Source organism: Callionymus lyra, chromosome 3 (genome assembly GCF_982586985.1).
Source record: "Callionymus lyra chromosome 3, fCalLyr1.hap1.1, whole genome shotgun sequence".
Classification (NCBI taxonomy): Eukaryota; Metazoa; Chordata; class Actinopteri; order Syngnathiformes; family Callionymidae; genus Callionymus; species Callionymus lyra.
In genome coordinates, this window is record NC_141820.1 from 8,909,376 (window position 1) to 8,928,539 (window position 19,164).

A 19,164-nucleotide genomic window follows, 5' to 3' on the forward strand; every position below is an offset into this window, starting at 1 on the left:
GACAATAGTAAAAGATTACCGAGCTACTAGATCAAACTTTTGGCCAATCAGGGGATACAGAGTTGATCTTATAAATCAATATTTTTGAATTATTGGAAATAGAATTTCAAACTATGTATAATTAAGAAAGTCTTTATTTTTTATATTCATTAAATAATTCAAATAAAAACAAATTCAACTTTGAAATGATTTAATTAAAAATATTTCATTTTTTTAATTAAATGCTTAAAATAACAACATTTTCTAAATAAAAGTTTCAACATTTGAATTTTTAACCGTTCAATATTCTGATGCCAGTGATATACGTGCATATAGTCGTCTTATAGTTTTGCACATGCAATGAAAAACATCTTCGGGGGTCTAATAGTTGAATTTTGAGGGTTTTGCACTAGAGTTTTGGTAACAACCATCATTTCAAGAGCACGTTCTAAATCAACGGGAGGTTACACAGTCCGGCAGACTCGTACATATGTTGCAGTACTTGCTAGTAATCTAAACAAGGTGTCGTTTCCTCAGGGTTGACTAGGACTCAGCATGCTTTTTTTTAATGCGGGAGACTGCTCTTGGTTCTATGGAGGAGTTTCAAATATACATTAGAGAGTAATAATCCCAAATATTGCCACTGTGGCCAAGCATGCAATGGACGGTTCAAATCACCGGAACGAGCTAATCCTCTCGGCTAGAGACTACATGGGTGGAGGGTTGGGCTCCTCTGGTCAGGGGCTGAAGGTTCTCGTGGACTCATAGTCCGACATGCACTTGGGTTTGATGCCTTTTGCGTTGTAGTAATCCACCACTTGGTTGGGGACCTCAGCCAGGACGCTCTTGGCCAGAGCAGCCGGGGACGCCTGCGAACACAAACACAAGAGATAGAGCTTTCAGCGACACACACACACACACACACACACACACACACACACACACACACACACACACACACACACACACACACACACACACACACTGAACCAACTCAAGTACCATTAGTGGTTAGAGCTGTGAGAAAATATTGATACACTTGAATATCGCGATACTACCTTCAACAAATGTTTTCTTTTATTTTGGCTTCAAAATCGTATCGTAATTGTGTATAAAATCAAATTATTTGATTTTTTTTTTTACAATATATATGCAAAAATTCACAGCGTTGGTTAATTTTTGTGTTGTCATTAAACGTCTGGACTCTAGATGGCAGCAGTCGCTATGCCCTACGCAAATAGAGGAGCAATGTAATCCCCGAGATCCAGGGCTGAGGATGAGAGGATACAGTGGACTCCTTTTAAAGATGATGTTTGGACATCAAACACAACAAATGAAAGCAGTTACGACTTCGTCAAGAGTCATGTGGTCTGTAAATTCTGAAACACCAGAGTCAAGTACTGCACAATACTACAAATATATCCTTGTTACTACACTATCACTATATATCGTATCGTTGACCCTGTATCGTGATACGTATCAAATCATATTCTTGACAATGCACACTCCTAGAAATGTGTTTAACTTGTTACATTCGCAAAGATCCCACAAGATCCTGGTGATGACTGAGGACGAGAGGATACAGTGACTCCAGCAGCTTTTAAAGCTGATGTTCGGACATATTTTGGTTTGAAAACAAATAAAAGCAGTTACGACTTTGTCGACAGTCATGTGGTCTGTAAGTTCTGCAACACCAGAGTCAAGTACTCGACAATACTACACATATATCATAATATATCGTATCGTTGCCCCTGTATCATGAAACATATCGATCGCCAGATTCTTGCCAATAAACACAACAAATAATTCCACTACATTTTTTAATGATTTTCTATTTTGCTCTGGGAAACAATTTATTTTCTATTCAGGTGTTTTCAAAATCTTGGTTTAATGCATATAATCTAGTGATTTTATCTTATCTTAAAATACTTCAATAGCACTGTGACTGTCCATGCCTCTGAAAAGGAGCTCATTCCATCAAACGAAGACTTTTTTATAATAAAACTGTTGCTCAAGAACTTTGTTGGCTCTGGCACAAAACACAGCATTTTTAATGGGATTCAAACCAGCATCAACCGTCTAGGTAGAGTTTTACAAAGCAAGTGCAGGGCAACGTTAGCAAGAATTGGAAGTGATATCATGTCACAACCCCGAAACATTTAATACATTAAAAATAACAAAATAATTTATCAGCAAATTCATGTTGACATATAACAGTGAATATTCTATGCAAAGCTTCAAGTTATTTTGCCAAAAGAAAGACTAAAAAAGAGCCTTCTGGTTGTAGTAATGAAGGCTTAACCCAAACCTTTATACAAATATAAGTCAATAGGTAAAACGTGTGTAGAATTTAATGTAATATTGTTGCAAATTTTTCAGTTATTTTATTTGGACATCAGGTGTTTTATCATACTAGGGTCCGTCACCATGGTAACGCAAATTTCAATATGTTTTTTTAAGCAAGCTGCTGTCTACACGTCCACGTTTCTTGTCTTTAACACCATTGAAACATATTTATTTGAAAAACACACAACTTGGCACTAATTACCGCACCAGACTTACTTATGGTTCCACTAAAACTATGAACTCCCATGATGCATTTCTACACACCGCTCTATTGAGAGATGATTGGTCACTACAATTCTTCAAAATCTACGTTTATGTTGGTCAAAAGTGATCAACAGCTGTGAATGGTTGGCTGGGCGGCAAAGCATCAATGTGGCCGAGGGTAACCCTAAACCTAAGACTCACCCTGATTTAAAAGATTATTTTGTTATTTGTGATGCAGAGTAAAGTAAAAACTACAACCACTTTGAAAAAAAGAAACAATTGTGTCTCTGTCGTCTCAAGATGTGGAGACAAAAATGGAGACAATTCTGAAGTCCGTCCAACGCTCGCCGCTTCTAAAACAATAGCTGCGCCGCTCGCCTTCCTGTACCTGCACTTCCTGTCTCTGGTGCTGTCACACCGTCGGCCCTGACCTCCTAATCCTTTCTGAAAAGAAACGACAGAGCAGAAAATCACCTCGCCACCTCCGTCTCACGCTCTCTTTTGTCTTTAGCCGCGCTGTCCTGCAGACCCTCCCGTCCTCTGTTCGTCTTCAACCTTCTCCGAAAACACTCTCTCTCTCTCTGGCTTAAGCCGGATGATTTTTTTTAATTTGTTGATTCCTCACGTGTCACCGGCCGGAGTCGCCGTATCGAGAATGTCATGAGACAACGCGCCCGGACCCAGGACTGATGAGTTGTGACGGGCACAGTGAGCGTGTAATGACCAGCCTCGCCCCCGGTCAGACAATCTCAGCGATCAAATAAAAGAACAAACTTCTTTTTATGAGACTCAATCTCCAGTGTTGTCTCAGGAAAACTACACACACGGTTCCAATCCGTCCAAGCCTTTCTTTAATAATTCTACAAACCGAGAGTGAAACCAGTGTTTTGATGTGATAAAAGTCACCGACTTGTTGAAGGAAATACATTTGTTGTCATGTTGTCAGCGCTCTATGTAGCTCTGGAAAAAACTATATCACAACAGACTCATGCTTTCGTGTTAAATACTGTTTGGTAAAATATACATATTTTGGTTTGTATAGTATTTAATTGTGATTTTAATTAAGAGTTTAGATGCATTAAACACAATTATTTTATTGTAATTAAATACAATAACATCATCAATAAAAGGATCTAAGAAAGGTTACTAAAGATAAGAGCTGATTGTTATTATAAGATTCTTGAAGTATCCGTTACTGAACGGTGAATATATTTCTGTCGGAATGAAAAGGAATAACAGCATCAGAATCTGCTCCTTATTTCCTCAAGTACCTCTTGAGCAGCACGAGAATTGTTTTTGTTTTCAAGATGTGATTTCCAAACCCTGAGCCACCCACATGCTTGAAGTCCTTGAAGGGCACGAACTGCACGATGTCCCGAAGCACCGGCTCTCCCTTCGGCGAGCGCAGGATCCCGTCGTCTCCGTCCAGGATCTGCATGTCGGTGAAGTCGGCGTTTCCGACGCCGACGATGATGACCGACATGGGGAGGTGTGAGGCGTGAACGATGGCCTCTCGCGTGTCTGCCATGTCGGTGATGACGCCGTCCGTCAGGATCAGCAGGATGAAGTATTCCTGGTGAAGGTGAAGATTAGAAAAAAATGGAACCTGAACTGCAGAAAAAGTGTCAGAGGAGATGAATGTACACGTGGTTTCTCTGCACCGGACGTTTATTATTCCTGCTTGTCAGGAATCACTTGTTTTTAAGATGTAATAGTCAAGTTCTTAGGTATTGTTTCATTCCAAACCTTGCATACAAAAACCGAAAACCTGACCTGACACCAAAAAAATCACCTTCACTAGTTTGATACTTTTTGATTTTAAATATTTTATATAAATGACCTGGAATGGTTAAATTAGACATTTCAAATGTTAAAACTTTTCTTTTAATAAAAAAAAAAGTTTAAACATTGAAATTAAAAATCATGAAATTCAATCATTTCTAAATTGAAATATTAATTTTTGAAGGATTCTTAACCAAAGAAACCATCTAATTATTTAAAATGTATTATATATTTAATATATTTTATTTAATATTATCAAAATGATTTTCAAGATTTTTTTACACATTTGACATTATAATTCCACGTTTAAATAATGTAATTATGTATGTTTTTTGGTATATATATATATATATATATTTTTAATCCATGTATAAGCAACACCAAAATCAACCTTTCAATGTAAAAAATATTGAAATCTATTATTCCAAAACGAATTAATATGCTTAAAGAAATAACAATTTCAAGTTACACATTTCAAATGTTCAACCAATACATAAAAACTCGCTTATTTTTTCAGTCTTTGACTTGAATTTATCCTAAACCTGACATTTCCATTTCTTTCCAAGTATTTCTTATAAAATACTACACAACTGAACGTATATTATATCTAAAAAATAATCTGTGCATAAACATCTTTTGCTTCAGTAAGAAAGAAGATCAAAGTGCGCTTCTAACTATAGAAGCGAAGAGGATTAGAACGAATGAATAAAACTAGTGTTTTAAAAGTAGCTTCTTGTCCGAGGCTAATTTGAATAAAAGTAATTCTTACCCACTGGAGTGGAAGACAGCGCCCTGAAATATATGCTCTTGAATGTATGTCTGGAATGAAATGATCATCAATCACTCTCTTAACCGACTTCTTTTTTTTACCCGCCTTCCTACTTATGTACTATTCTCTGCTTATCTCCGGCCATTTGTCTCTTCGTGGAGAAGACAAGACCATTAGACCCGACCGACTCTTCTCACCATCGCCTCTTTGGTGTGCATCTCCTCGGAGGCGGACGAAGCTACTTTCTGGATGATGGGGGCGATGTTGGTCGGCCCGTAAAGCTGAATTTTCGGGAGGCAATTTTGGTACGCTTCCACCACACCCTGAATACCTGGGAAAAAACAACATATCATGTGCCCGATTTATCTCGCCAGCCCTGACAAGACAAAGTTACGCTGGTTGGTAAAAAGTATTTGCAGGAATAAACAGGTTTCCGTGATCGCGATTGCACTACGAGATGACGGTAAACAACACCCGATGAATCCTGAACCTTCTCCGTTGGACTTCAGAGGGGTGTGAAGAAGCACACTCACATTTCACAACTACAGATTAGTGTTGTGTCTCAGTATCTATGACGTATCGACTATCTGGTGTGAAACCAACATTACGAGGACGCATCCTGATACATTTCTGCCTTCATTCTTGACCATGTTTTTATTTTCTTTGACGTCATGAAAACCTTTCAAGTCCTGATGAATTGATCGACCGGCTCGTCTTAACTCTACTTGACTCATCTCCACCTCGGTTTCTATTCTGTGTGTCGAATCGGGTACGATTTTTAGTAAGTTTAGTACAGGCGGCACTAGCCTGAGGTAGCAGAGATGAAGATGCTGAGGTTCCCATTGGGACTGACGAAGATGGATAGCATCAGGAATGAGACGATCAGAGGAACAGCACATGTTTGATGTTTGGAGATGAGGTCAGAGAGGCCAGAATGAGATGGTTTGCTCATGTACAGAGGAGGGATAGTGAGTACGTTGGTAGAAGGATGCTGGGGTTGGAACTGCTTGGCAGGAGGTCTAGATCAGGGGTGGCCAACCCGATCCTCAAAGAGCCGCAGTGGCTGCAGGTTTTTGTTCCAACCCATCCAGCATGCCCAGTTTAACCAATGAGGTTTTAGCTGAAACAAGCAACACCAGAAACATTGAAAAGGTGTCTTCTTGATTGGTTGGAACAAAAACCTGCAACCACTGCGGTTGGCCACCCCTGGTCTAGATGAAGACCAAAGAGAAGGTTTATGGATGGAGTGAAAGAGGACAGGAAGTTGGTTGGTGTGAGAGAGGGGGATACAGAGAACAGGCTTAGATGGAGGAGGTCGATTCGCTGTGATGATTGGTCATAGAGTGACCTCACTAAGGATTCAAGAAGCAAACCCGCCATTTAAAGACAACAACACTCCAAGAAGGAGTGCAGTACTTCGGTCTGAGAAGCTGTACCAGCGCGAGTAGGTAGCAATGCCTCTTGAATAACAACAGAGCCTTGTTAAGTGAAGTACGGCCTGAACTGTGTAATGCAAAAAGTGCAATAATATACCCGACTGCAACATTGTGCAACCATAGAACAGGTTTGCATATCACAATGGTTTTCTCCATTTTAATCGTATTACTTGTTAGCTGTTTTGCTTATGGAAGTATCTTCAGCTGGCACTATTTTTCTATGAGAAATTTCTAGAAAAGTAACCAATAACTTCTAACTTTCCCTGCACCCTACAATGACGTGTTAAAAAATGATGATATATACACTGTTCTTTTGCAGGTAACATAGTCTTGTTGCCTTCATCGGGCCTCAACCCTCCACCTTTCCCACAATCTTGATTCTGATAAACTACATTTGAATTGTTTCACGTTCTGATTATAATCTTTTGTATAATCGTTTGTGTCGTCATTCGCCAAATCCGGTCAATCTAGGGGTCGTTTTTTTTTCAAGAGCCCATCAGTGACGTCACGTTTCTGCAGCTCATACAAGCCGCAAAAGCAACGGAGAAGCGTCGTCTCTGACTCTGATATCGGAGCGCTGGAAAAAGCGACCCTGATGATCGTCACACAGCATAGTAAACGTTCACATTAACTCTTAGCTCAGTTGCTAGGAAGTTTTTTTTGGAAGTTTGACTGAATGAAGTTTCGCCGGTTCGATTCCCGCTTTCGACATTTTAATTTTACTTATTTTTTTTATATATATATACAGTATATATATATATTAATAATTTATTTAAAATTATAACTATTTCTTTGCAGTGTATTTGTGTGTGTTTGTGATACTTTGGTGGAAAGTATCTCTGATGTTCTGGTGCAGACGACAGGTTGTTAAAAGCTTTTTTTAAAGTTTTTTTTTTTTTAATTTAGTCTATGTGTGACGTATGTTATAGTTTCATTCAAATACACTTTCAATTGGAGCATAATAAACATTTAATATTCATCATTAGCATCAACTGTTGATTTCAACATGTAATACATAGAATAAACAGGAAAGTTTACTAGAAAAGAGCCCGACCTAGAATATTTTTCAGTTACTGCTCACTGGATCTAGTGTGGACTGCATTTGAATGGTAATGGTCCAGGGATCTCAGGGGGGCATCGACCTACGTTTCTACCCTAACCTATGAACATGGGTAGTGACCGAAAGAACAAGATCGAGGGTAGAATTGGCTGAAATAAGTTTTCCCTGCGTCATCGCTGGGCCTTCCATTAGAAATATAAGCGTAGGCAGCTCACCAAGTTGAGAGGAGTCTGTAGAGGTGGCTTAAGAATATGATGAAGTTGTTTCCTGAGAGCCTCACGTCTTGGTCTGGACTCCCACAGTCACGGTGACGTGGATATGATCTTAGTGAAACGTGTGTTGACAGTTTCTCCAAAGCAAATGTTGCTGGGAGCTCGTGGTCCGTTCTTAAGTGTACCTAGGTCAACATTACTCGATCTCCATCCGAGGATCTTTCGTGGTGTCTCGGAAACACACCACACCACGGACATATTGACTCTAACCAGGAGAGCGTTTGTGGTCGAAGTCTTTGCTTATGTCATCATAGCATCACAACAACGGTGTTGTTTTTGGTGTTAAAAGTTTCCTAGACTGAAAACCAAAAATGTACTTTCGGGACATTTTTGTCCAAAGATCTTTGGAGGACGAATGTTCAGTGCATTCCTAATGAGCTTTTCAAGTCAAAAATACACAAAATTAACAATCTCAAAGGTACAGTTCACCAAAGACTCAATTTTTATTCATTTTCTACTCACCCTCTTGTCGACTAAGGGTTAGGATTATTTTATTGAGTAATCTGTTAAATAATCCTTTTTGGAGTTATAGACAGAAATGTGTGTTCATTTTTATGTAGCGACTGGAGCTCAGTTGTCTTCGTCTTCATCTTCATCCGAAAAGACACTTAAAAACATCCAAATACCTCCAGACTGCTCGTCTGTAACGTCCCTCTTGAAGACTTGACAAGAAAAGGTATTCAGAAAAATGAAAAAAACATTTATTTTAAGATTTTTTTCAGTGGAATATCCTAGCCTATTAGCTTCTGCGTCAAGGGTTTCCTCATTGTACGCTGATGTCCTTGTATCTTCTGCTACAAACTATCTTAAAATATTGTTTAATTTTGGAGGTGTTTGGATACTTTAAGTGTGTTTTTTCGGACTAAGAAGAAGAAGACAATTGAAAGTTTGATGCTACACTAGCATGGACACACATCATTTTGGGTGAACCATCCCTTTAAAGACACATTGGATCAAACAAAAAGTTTTGCATCTATTTTTATTGTAAAGGTATTAATTGACTTTAGTCCCATTGAGTTGACGTGTTACTCACCAGCACATTCAGGATTGTCCTCGTCAAAGTTCACGGCGAAATCATGAGACACCTTTAAACAAGACCGAAGACAACCTTTTTTACCTTCCGACCCTCAGCACACAAACCAAACAAATCCAGAGTAGGGCTGCACGATATTTGATTTTAGTGCGATATTCGGTATTGGTGTCTTGAATTGCTATATTATTGCGGTATTTTTTCCTTGAAAAAAATATGGCCGCACGCAGGAGCGAGTACTGTAGTGTAGGTCCAGTGGTTTAGAGAAGGAAAACGATGCGATATTTCCCTTTAGTTTATTTCCGCGCTTCGGTGCCGACATTAATCGTAGAAAAATATCTCTTATAACGCTCAGTCTCGCAGGAATTGCATCGATTTATCGCGAAACTGAGCGACATCAGAGAGGAGCCGCCAGCGCGTCGCAATATCACCAAATCAATAATAAATCCACCTCCTTGTACACGCACACGTAACACTTTATAAATGACGCTAACAACTTAGCTTGTTAGCATACGGTGAAGACGGACAGGTTTGTTTGGAAGTTCACGATCTTATAAGAAAACAACTGAGACGAGATGAAAAGTTCTTACGATATGTTGCTTTAACAAAGGAGGTTGAAAGAGACGAGTGACTGGATCACTAGTGTTTGACTAGATCATAAGTTAGTATTACTTCCGTGGATATACTGAGCTAAGTCAGCGCGACGGCAAGACGCGTCGCCATAGCAACCGAGCCTAGCAAGCTGCGCCGCACAGTTCACAGACGGACGGAGACGTAAACAACAACAAGACATAGAAGTACAAATTGACAACTTTACAGAACGTGACACTGATTGGTCATAGTGCGCATTTAAGAAATGCTTTATTTATACAATAAAAAATGATAAGTTATGGCACATGTTTTCCATATGCATATCGCGCATGACAATATCGCGATATCGCTATTTTTTCGATATATATCGTGCAGCCCTAATCCACAGTCACTCACACTCACAAATATCAACCACCTTCTCCCTTACCTTGAAGTCAGGTGGTATTAAAGCTCCGAAACCAAAAGCGGGGAACATTTTATCGCTGGAGAAAAAACACAGTTCGCTCAATAACAAGAGAAGTCAGTCATAATAAAGGGGTCTTGACGTGATGGGCGGAATTGCGAGGGGAGTTGATGGATGAGGCGGTCACTACCTGTCGTAGTCTTGACAGATCTCTCCCACAGCCACGAGCGCTTTCAGGTACTCGTTTGGCTGGTAGGGGTGGATGTAGTGGAGGGAGCAGCTGTTTCTCGGATCCCCGTTGGACGCTGTGAAGTCTATTGCCACCTGGGAATATTGCACATGTGCGCACACAACCCTGAAACACACAGCGTAGTGGAGAACAAACGGGCAGTACGACAATGTTGAGACGAAACTTACTGTGAACTGGATCTGACAGCCGCCCATGATGTAATCCAAAAAAGAGTACATTTTAATGATCTGCGGAGCGAGAAGAACGAACACAGGCTGTGATGACTCCATGATTTTTCGCGTGTGACAGGAAATCTACTGTATGTCATTCATCACTGAAAAGAAGCCAAATTAGCCAGACGTGAGCTGACAAGAGCGAGAAGAACTTTTCAGGGAGAACAAAACACTTCATGAATATTCATTCCGAGTCGACGAAATGACTCTTGCATTCTTATAGACGTACATCTATGGCATCAGATTATTGAAGGGTTGAATTCAACATTTGAAATGTCAAAACTTTTTATGAAAGTTTTTACTTTAGGCATCATAATTGAATTAAATTCAATCATTTCTACAGTGAAAGATTGAATTTGTTTTTTAATCATTCCAATTTAAAAAATCAAAATAAGTATTTGTTCTCCCCGTTTTTGCGTGGGTTTATATATTTTATAACAGCAAATAATATTTTCAATAAAAAGATGTTAATGTCATGTATTTAAGTTTCAAATAAACTATTGTCCTTTTAACATGTTTGCATTTACTTAAATAGCCTGCAGTTCATATAAAACTCAGCGAGAATTCTGAGCCGCTCTAGTAGAAGAACTCACATTTCTCTGATCCTTAAAACTCTTCACTCGCTGCCAGTTTCTTTCAGGATCATTTTAAAATTCTGGTTTTTACTTTCAGATCTATTCATGGTCAGACCTTCCATCAGGGATCTGATCCAGACTTACACCCCAGCTCGGGCTCTGAGGTCTGTGGATCAGAATCTACTGATGGTTCCTGAACACGGTTCAGGACCAGAGGAGAGAAATCCTTCCAGACTGTTGCTCCTAAGCTTTGGAACCATCTCTGTGTTTGATGATCTACTGACTCCTTCAAGAAACATCTGTGTTTGATGATCTACTGACTCCTTCAAGAAACATGTGTGTTTGATGATCTACTGACTCCTTCAAGAAACATCTGTGTTTGATGATCTACTGACTCCTTCAAAAAACATCTGTGTTTGATGATCTACTGACTCCTTCAAGAAACATCTGTGTTTGATGATCTACTGACTCCTTCAAGAAACATGTGTGTTTGATGATCTACTGACTCCTTCAAGAAACATCTGTGTTTGATGATCTACTGACTCCTTCAAAAAACATCTGTGTTTGATGATCTACTGACTCCTTCAAGAAACATCTGTGTTTGATGATCTACTGACTCCTTCAAGAAACATGTGTGTTTGATGATCTACTGACTCCTTCAAGAAACATCTGTGTTTGATGATCTACTGACTCCTTCAAAAAACATCTGTGTTTGATGATCTACTGACTCCTTCAAGAAACATCTGTGTTTGATGATCTACTGACTCCTTCAAGAAACATCTGTGTTTGATGATCTACTGACTCCTTCAAGAAACATCAGACAGTTTTATTTGAGCTTTTTCCTAATTTTCTGGGATTCCTGTGTTTGTTTTATGTTGTATTGGCTGTTTAAAGTATATATTTTAACTGTGTATTGTTTTTGATTGTTCAAGAACTTTGTGACCCTGGTCTAGAAAAGCACTTTACAAATAACTGTTACCTACTTACTTTAAAAGTTTAGTAGCGTCATTCTTTGATCGATCACAACAGATAACGAAAAATTAGAGAGAGCTACAAGGAGGACGTTGAGAGGACTTGAGGACTTGAGAATTGGAGGACTTGAGAATATTAAAAGATTCTAGCTTGTTTAACATTTGAGCTACAGAGTTATAACTTAGGTTAAAACCATCCTTGGAACGAGACAAAGAAAATGAGCCATTAAAGTAATAATAATAATAATAATAATAATAAGAGAGAAGTTTTTGGCCGAATAAGACGATAAGGCCAAAAGCGAAAAGTCATTTTAGTTCAAACACAGATCTGTGGATCTCATGGAGGTCATTTTGAATCCCAGTAGGACCCATGAGAGAACCCAGCAGACTCAAGTGACCTCTATAGCTATAATATACACTTCTAAACTGTAGTTTAAAAATATCCAAAGCAAAACCCACGTACCTTACAGTGATTGAGAAGGACCACGCCAGAGTTTCTGTAATTCTTCTTCTTTATTTGGTATTTGGGGTTGATGCACTCCCACTGCATCTGTGGAAACATCAAACCAACGATTCTAAATGTACCCAGAGCTTGAATCATTCATGGCTTTCTGTACCACTGACCTGCTTTCCTTCCTGCTCCGTCCTCAGCTCCTTGAAGGTCGTCTGAAACTCTCCGATAAAGTCGTGTTTCCCGTTCGAGTCCCAGTCCCAAACCGTGCACTGTGGGGAGGAAATAAACTGTTATGGTTCTCGTGATTATAAGTCCGGCTCACGGAGGAGATCTCTGGAGGATTCCCCCCCCCGGCCTGGCTCTCTTCCCAGTCCTCACTCATTGGTTTCAAGCCTACAGACTCACCGAGCCATTGTTCACAAATCTACCTCACAAGTCATTCTGAAAACGGGACTTTTTATTCGACTTCTATAAGCCGTGTATCACCTTCAAATCTCCTTTCACCGGTCGACACTTTTCTCCGCGCAAATCTTACAGCGGAGAGATTTAAAGTGTCGAAGTATTTTAGTTCCGTACGAAGCGGTTACCGTATCTCACTGATGACAAATGTACTTTCAATCCGAACACTGAGGTGAAGGGATGGAATATCAAACAGCCTCATGAATCATGCATCTTAAATACAAATCTGATTATGGGTCTATTAACAGACGTTTAGATAACGATGAGTATCTTCGTCGCTGGAGAAGAACAAACGCTGGAAAGATTAGATTAAAAAAGTGAAAAATCTTCTCTTTCCTCCATAACTTTTACAATGTGGATCCATGTTAAAGATATTTGTTGGCTTTGTGACAAAATCGCAATGTAAAAAAGATCTGTTTGTCTCATCATCATCGTTGTTGTTGATGTTTATTATTAAATACATTTTCCAGATCACGATGAAAATACATCTTCATCCAATAAAAAAACAAAAAACACAGACGGTGAATTCAGATTTGGTCTTGAGATAATCGGAAAATATATATATATATATCTATATATATATATATAGATATATATATATATCTATATATATATATATATAGATATATATATATATATATAATATGTGAAGACGGTAAAGACGTGTTAAATAATCCGCTTGCAAAAATCTTTGCAAAAAATCCGTCTTTAAAACAAAACACTGAAATAAACCCATTTAACTTTAAATAAAAAAACACATAAACCATGACTTTCTAAGTGTATTTATAATTGACTGAATCACGTATAATCGTCAATACTCTGTAATGTGAGTTCTGTATAAATTCGAAAACCTTTATTGATTTTAAAACGGGAGCAATCACACACTTGAGACGAGATAATACTCTTTTCTTGTTGTATATTTATGAAGCCGGGGATATAAACAGTGCTTTAACCTTTGACTGAGAATCATTAGTCGATCAGTACAATCGATAATATCTCACTGCTCTTAAGAAACAAGATAATATTGACAACATTTTGTTACCAAAAAGTTCTGTTTCACATCCCGGCTTTCATTTTCTTCTTTTTAGTTTTTGTTAGTTTTAGTCCATATTCATTTTAGCACAGTTTGAGTTTTTAAAAAACATTTTCTTACAGTTATAAATGACTTTTCAAAGTTTCATTTAAGTTTTTGAAAATGTTATTTTACGCTCAATTTAATAATGCAACGTCTGCTTCCATATCTGGAATTTTTCAAACCCGCGAGTCCCGTGACGTGATATTCTGTGGCCCTCCGTTTATTTTCTAAATGTTTGATGAGTCCAGGCCGAGCAAGAGACTCACATTTAGTTCAACATTAGATGGTTAAGGGATGAAGATCATCACATCATATGTTATAATTTATGTAACCTTTGATTATATAGAACAGAGAATAGGAATCAGATCTGGTTTTAAGTCACACATTTTACTTGTATACAAGGGAGAGTAGAACAGAGTTTACATGTCTGTCTGAATCCTTTCTAGAGCTGTGCGTTCGCTGTTGTGTCTTTGTCGCAGCTTCACAACTTCAGTATTTATAGAGCGCTTTTCCAGACCAAGGTCACAAAGCGCTTAAACAATCAAAACAATATTCAATAAAGTATATATTTTAAAGGTCAAGATAACACTGAGAACAACCCAGGAGTTCCAGAAAAATCAAGGACATTATCTTACTAAAAAGGTGAACATCGAGCCATCTTGAATGAGTTTTTATCCTCAAGGTCGAAGCGGCGTTACTCTGGCAGAGCCTTGGTTCTGGAACGAAGACATCCTTAATCCTCGCGTTTATTTATCAAACAAGTAGCGAAGCGGTTTTAATCAAATCACAGGTGATTAAGTTAATTTGATGGACATATTTTGGCTCTTTCAGTTTGAAACCCCGGATTTGGACCAAACAATTCCCCACTTCCCATAAAAGGTTGATTTTTTATTGATTTGGTGATATCGCGACGCGCCGGCGGCTCCTCTCTGATGTCGCTCATTTTCGCGGAAAACCGATGCTAGTCCCACGAAACTGAGCGTTATAAGCGAGATTCTTCTACGATCATGTCGACACCAATAAAACCCTTGTTATTGTTGAGAGCGAAACCTTCCCCTTCAGTTTCATCATCACTTTTTATCACTACTTGTTGTCCGATGTACTTGGAAGCCCACGTTATAAACCCCCGTCTCACATGAGGGAGGATTTCATTGGGTCCGAGCGCAGCTGTTAGCCCCGTCACCTCGGCGAACCCATGCAACAACACCCATGCAAGGAAATGCCATGCTGAATGATTGATAAGGAGGTGTTGGTGGGGGGGCGATGGAGCGGTGAAATATTAATCCGAGGACGCTGAGAGGAATGAAGCTTAAGAGGCGGCTTGATGTGTGTGTGAGCGTGCACGACAAACCGTGTGTGTGTGTGTGTGGACGTAACAGTTTATTTTCCTCTCAGAGGATGCCACAAGATAAATGGCAGCAATCAGTGGTAAAATGTGGGGGTCAACAGGCTGACGCCTGGCACCTGGTGGACACAGGATCCCGACACACTTTATTGGAGGTCTTGGGCGTCCCTCAGTAGATCGATGCCGATATCGAAGATAGCAAAATAAACGTCGAAGATTTAAAGGCATCATTCCGGCAAGTGTCAGACGAGTGTCCGAGATGACTTCCCGACATCGATGTTATGGGTTGTTTTTTTTTTTGACGGGTTAAAGGTCTCCCCTGTGGCCGTGACCTCCCCTAAAGGATTCGTAAATTTTGCCTAACGATCGGTTGTCCGAGGTATCGGAGAGACAACGGTTCCACCTCGCCGAGAGGAACCAGTTCGGCGAAGAACCGTCGCTGATTGACGCCTCTCCAGGGAGCTGTTGCACGTCTAACTAGGAAGAGATCGCAGACGCCGGTGCAGTTTTCTGGAGGTTTTCACGAATGATTGATCTCATGAGGGCAGTATTGATCTGCGAGTGGATTCCCCCCAAAATTGTCAATGAACCAGCAGTAACCAGTGGGAGAGTTATTCTTTTCTCTGATACTGTATGGAGGTTCAACAGCACTGTATCCATTCTTTTTTTTTGGTTTGTAAATCATAGTTTTTGTGTTACTGTAGTTGTTTTATAGTAAATACTTAAATAAACTGTGTGTGAAATATAATTTTTAATTGAACCTTTCACATAGATTCATGTCATTTTTTTATTTGTGTTGCGATTAAACATCCAGCCGCTAGATGGCATCAGTCTTCCGCAGCTAATGGAACAATGATGACTGGGGACGAGAGGATACAGTGACTCCATCAGCTTTTAAAAGCTGATGTTTGGACATATTTGGTTCGAAAACAGATGGAAACAGTTACGACTTCATCAAGAGTCATGTGGTCTGTAAATTCTGCAACACCGGAGTCAAGTACTGGACAATACTACAAATATATATGCGTTACTACACGTTCACTATATATTGTATCGTTGACGATGTATTGTGATTCGTATCAAATCATATTCTTGACAATACACACTCCTAGAAACGTGTTTAACTTGTAACATTTGCAAAGATCCCATGAGATCCTGGTGATGACTGGGGATGAGAGGATACAGTGACTCCATCACCTTTAAAAGCTGATGTTTTGACATATTTTGGTTTGAAAACAAATGAAAGCAGTTACGACTTCATCAAGAGTCATGTGGTCTGTAAATACTACAACACCAGAGTAAAGTACTCGACAATACTACACATATATACTTGTTACTACACTATCACTATATTGGCATTTTTTACCTTTTACTGCACAATATATATTTTTTGGCTTTCAAATCATAGATAATCTTTATCATTTATCTTTTGTGGTTTATTTATATTCAATCAAGTGTCTGTAAAATAAAGTAATTTTTTTTTTTTAATTAAGAATTAACGTTAAAATATTCAGCGCAATTGTTCATTATATGGCAGCATTTATTTCAATCAAGCTGATGTTTGGACATATTTTAGTTTGAAAAACAAATGAAAGCAGTTACGACTTCGTCAAGAGTCATGTGGTCTGTAAATTCTGGGTATGACTGAGGACAAGAGGATACAGTGACTCCAGCTGCTGTTTGGTTATATTTTGGTTTGAAAACAAAGTAAAGCAGTTACGACTTCGTCAAGAGTCATGTGGTCTGTAAATACTACAACACCAGAGTCAAGTACTCCACAATACTACACATATATACTTATTACTACAGTATCACAATGTATTGTATCGCTGTCTCTGTATCGTGATACGTATCGTATCAACAGATTTTTGCCATTACGTCCTTTCAATCTAAAGAGACAATAAAAATCTCCGAAATCACAGTGATGACTGAGGACGAGAGGATACAGTGACTCCAGCACTTTTTAAAGCTGATGTTTGGACATATTTTGGTTTGAAAACAAAGCAGTTACGACTTCATCAGGAGTCATGTGGTCTGTAAATTCTGCAACACCAGAGTCAAGTACTCGACAATACTACACATATATCCTCGGTACTACAGAATCAGAATATATCGCGTCGTTGCCCCCTGAATCGTGATAACTTGCCAGATTCTTGCCAATACACACTCCTAGTAACGCCAAGTCCACAGGTTTTCACGCCCTTTTTTTTATTTTTGAAAGGTCTACATTTTTCCGTGGACAGTAGTACACGAGGCCCTGGGTTTTTGTTTTTGTGTACAGATTAAAATACGAGGGGGAGTATTAATGAGTAATTATTATGAGTAATAAGTAAGTCATTTGATTTAATCCACAACACACGTGCCTGAAGTAGAAGAAGAAGAACATCAAGAGACTTGGCATGATGCAAGTATGACGATAATCTCCGTCATACACCATCTGCTGCTTCTACTCGCAGTAACCGTCGGGTTGTTTTCTAGGCGTGTTCGGCCTGAAGGAGGCCATGGGTCGGACCCGCAGTAGCTGGAGGAAATTACTACAGTGATTACAGTCTTTTAGAGATGGTTCCCTAGCAACCGTTTGTTCAATCATTTTCTACCACTGACTTCCTGATTTGGGGTTTGCGTGGGAAGGCTGGAGTCCATCCCAGCTACTCGGGGCGAGAAGTAGCTACAAGATCCACAGAGACAGGCGGCAGGTCGCCTCGAGCTGGAAGCGAACCAGCGACCCTTCCTGCCCCAGCGAACCATCGTCGTGGAAAAGTCGCTCAATGTATTTAAGCGTATAAGCGGTGAAAAGTGATGAAGACAAAACCCAGTTGACAATTCTTTTGAATCGGAAACTTCATATTTATTTTATTTAATAATTTTCAGTTGTTAATCGCTGTGTTCACTCCTCTGTTGTCAGGGTTACGTTTCTGGAAACATTAAATAAAATAAACGAAATTGTGACGATTACATTTTTCACTTTAAATTAAATGATCAACATGTATTTGAGCTGGCAAAGTAAACATCATATATAAAGTACATCCCTCTCAACAACCCTCTCAGTAACGGTGACCTGAACAGCTCATATAATGCTTTGCCGCCCAGCCAACCAATCACATCTGTCGATGTGTAGAATTTAAATACAGTATTGTAGCCACCAATCAGGCATCATGGGAGTTCACTGTAGCTTGATGCAATATTGTTTAAAAAGAAATCTGTGAAATAGGGACCCGAAAGCCCGAAAACAAATGTGTTTGTGGTATCCCTTGTGTTGTCTCAGGGTCATGGTGACCTGAAGGAAAAGAAACGTGTTTGTGGTATCCCTTGTGTTGTCTCATGGTGAAGGTGACCAGAAGGAAAACAAATGGGTTTGAGGTATCCTTTGTGTTGTCTCAAGGTCATCGTGACCCGAAGGAAAACAAACGGGTTTGTGGTATCCCTAGTGTTTTCTCAGGGTTATGGTAACCTGAAGTCCCGAAAACAAATGTGTTTGTGGTATCCCTTGTGTCATCTCTGGGTCAAGGTGACCCGAAGGCCCAAAAACAAATGTGTTTGAGGTATCCCTTGTGTTGTCTCAGGGTCAGGGTGACCCGAAGGGAAACAAATGTGTTTGTGGTATCCCTTGTGTTGTCTCTGGATCAAGGTGACCCAAAGGCCGGGAAAAAAAGTGTTTGAGGTATCCCTTGTGTTGTCTCAGGGTCATGATGACCCGAAGGAAAACAAATGTGTTTGTGGTATCCCTTGTGTTGTCTCTGGGTCAAGGTGACCCAAAGGCACGAAAACAAATGCGTTTGTGGTATCCCTTGTGTTGTCTCAGGGTCAGGGTGACCCGAGGGCCCGAAAACAAATGTGTTTGTGGTATCCCTTGTGTTGTCTCAGGGTCAGGGTGATTGACCTCCACCGGTGCATATGTATTTTTGTGTCACCTTGACCCAGAGACAACAAAAGGGATACCTCAAACCCATT

General features: G+C 39.4%; 1 protein-coding gene across 1 annotated transcript in view; it reads right to left on the bottom strand.

The window, feature by feature from the left end:
• Positions 1-282: 282 nt before the first annotated feature.
• cpne4b (copine IVb) overlaps positions 283-19,164 on the bottom strand; it is a 77,454-nt gene continuing 58,572 nt past the window's right edge. Inside the window, exons 8-16 of the mRNA XM_087786352.1 lie at positions 12,505-12,603; positions 12,344-12,430; positions 10,290-10,349; positions 10,063-10,196; positions 9,897-9,951; positions 8,882-8,933; positions 5,278-5,411; positions 3,866-4,102; positions 283-848 (exon numbers count right to left, since the gene is read on the bottom strand). Of these exons, the coding sequence (XP_087642478.1) occupies positions 717-848; positions 3,866-4,102; positions 5,278-5,411; positions 8,882-8,933; positions 9,897-9,951; positions 10,063-10,196; positions 10,290-10,349; positions 12,344-12,430; positions 12,505-12,603 (990 nt within the window). The 3' untranslated portion in view covers positions 283-716. The remainder of the gene's footprint in view (positions 849-3,865; positions 4,103-5,277; positions 5,412-8,881; positions 8,934-9,896; positions 9,952-10,062; positions 10,197-10,289; positions 10,350-12,343; positions 12,431-12,504; positions 12,604-19,164) is intronic.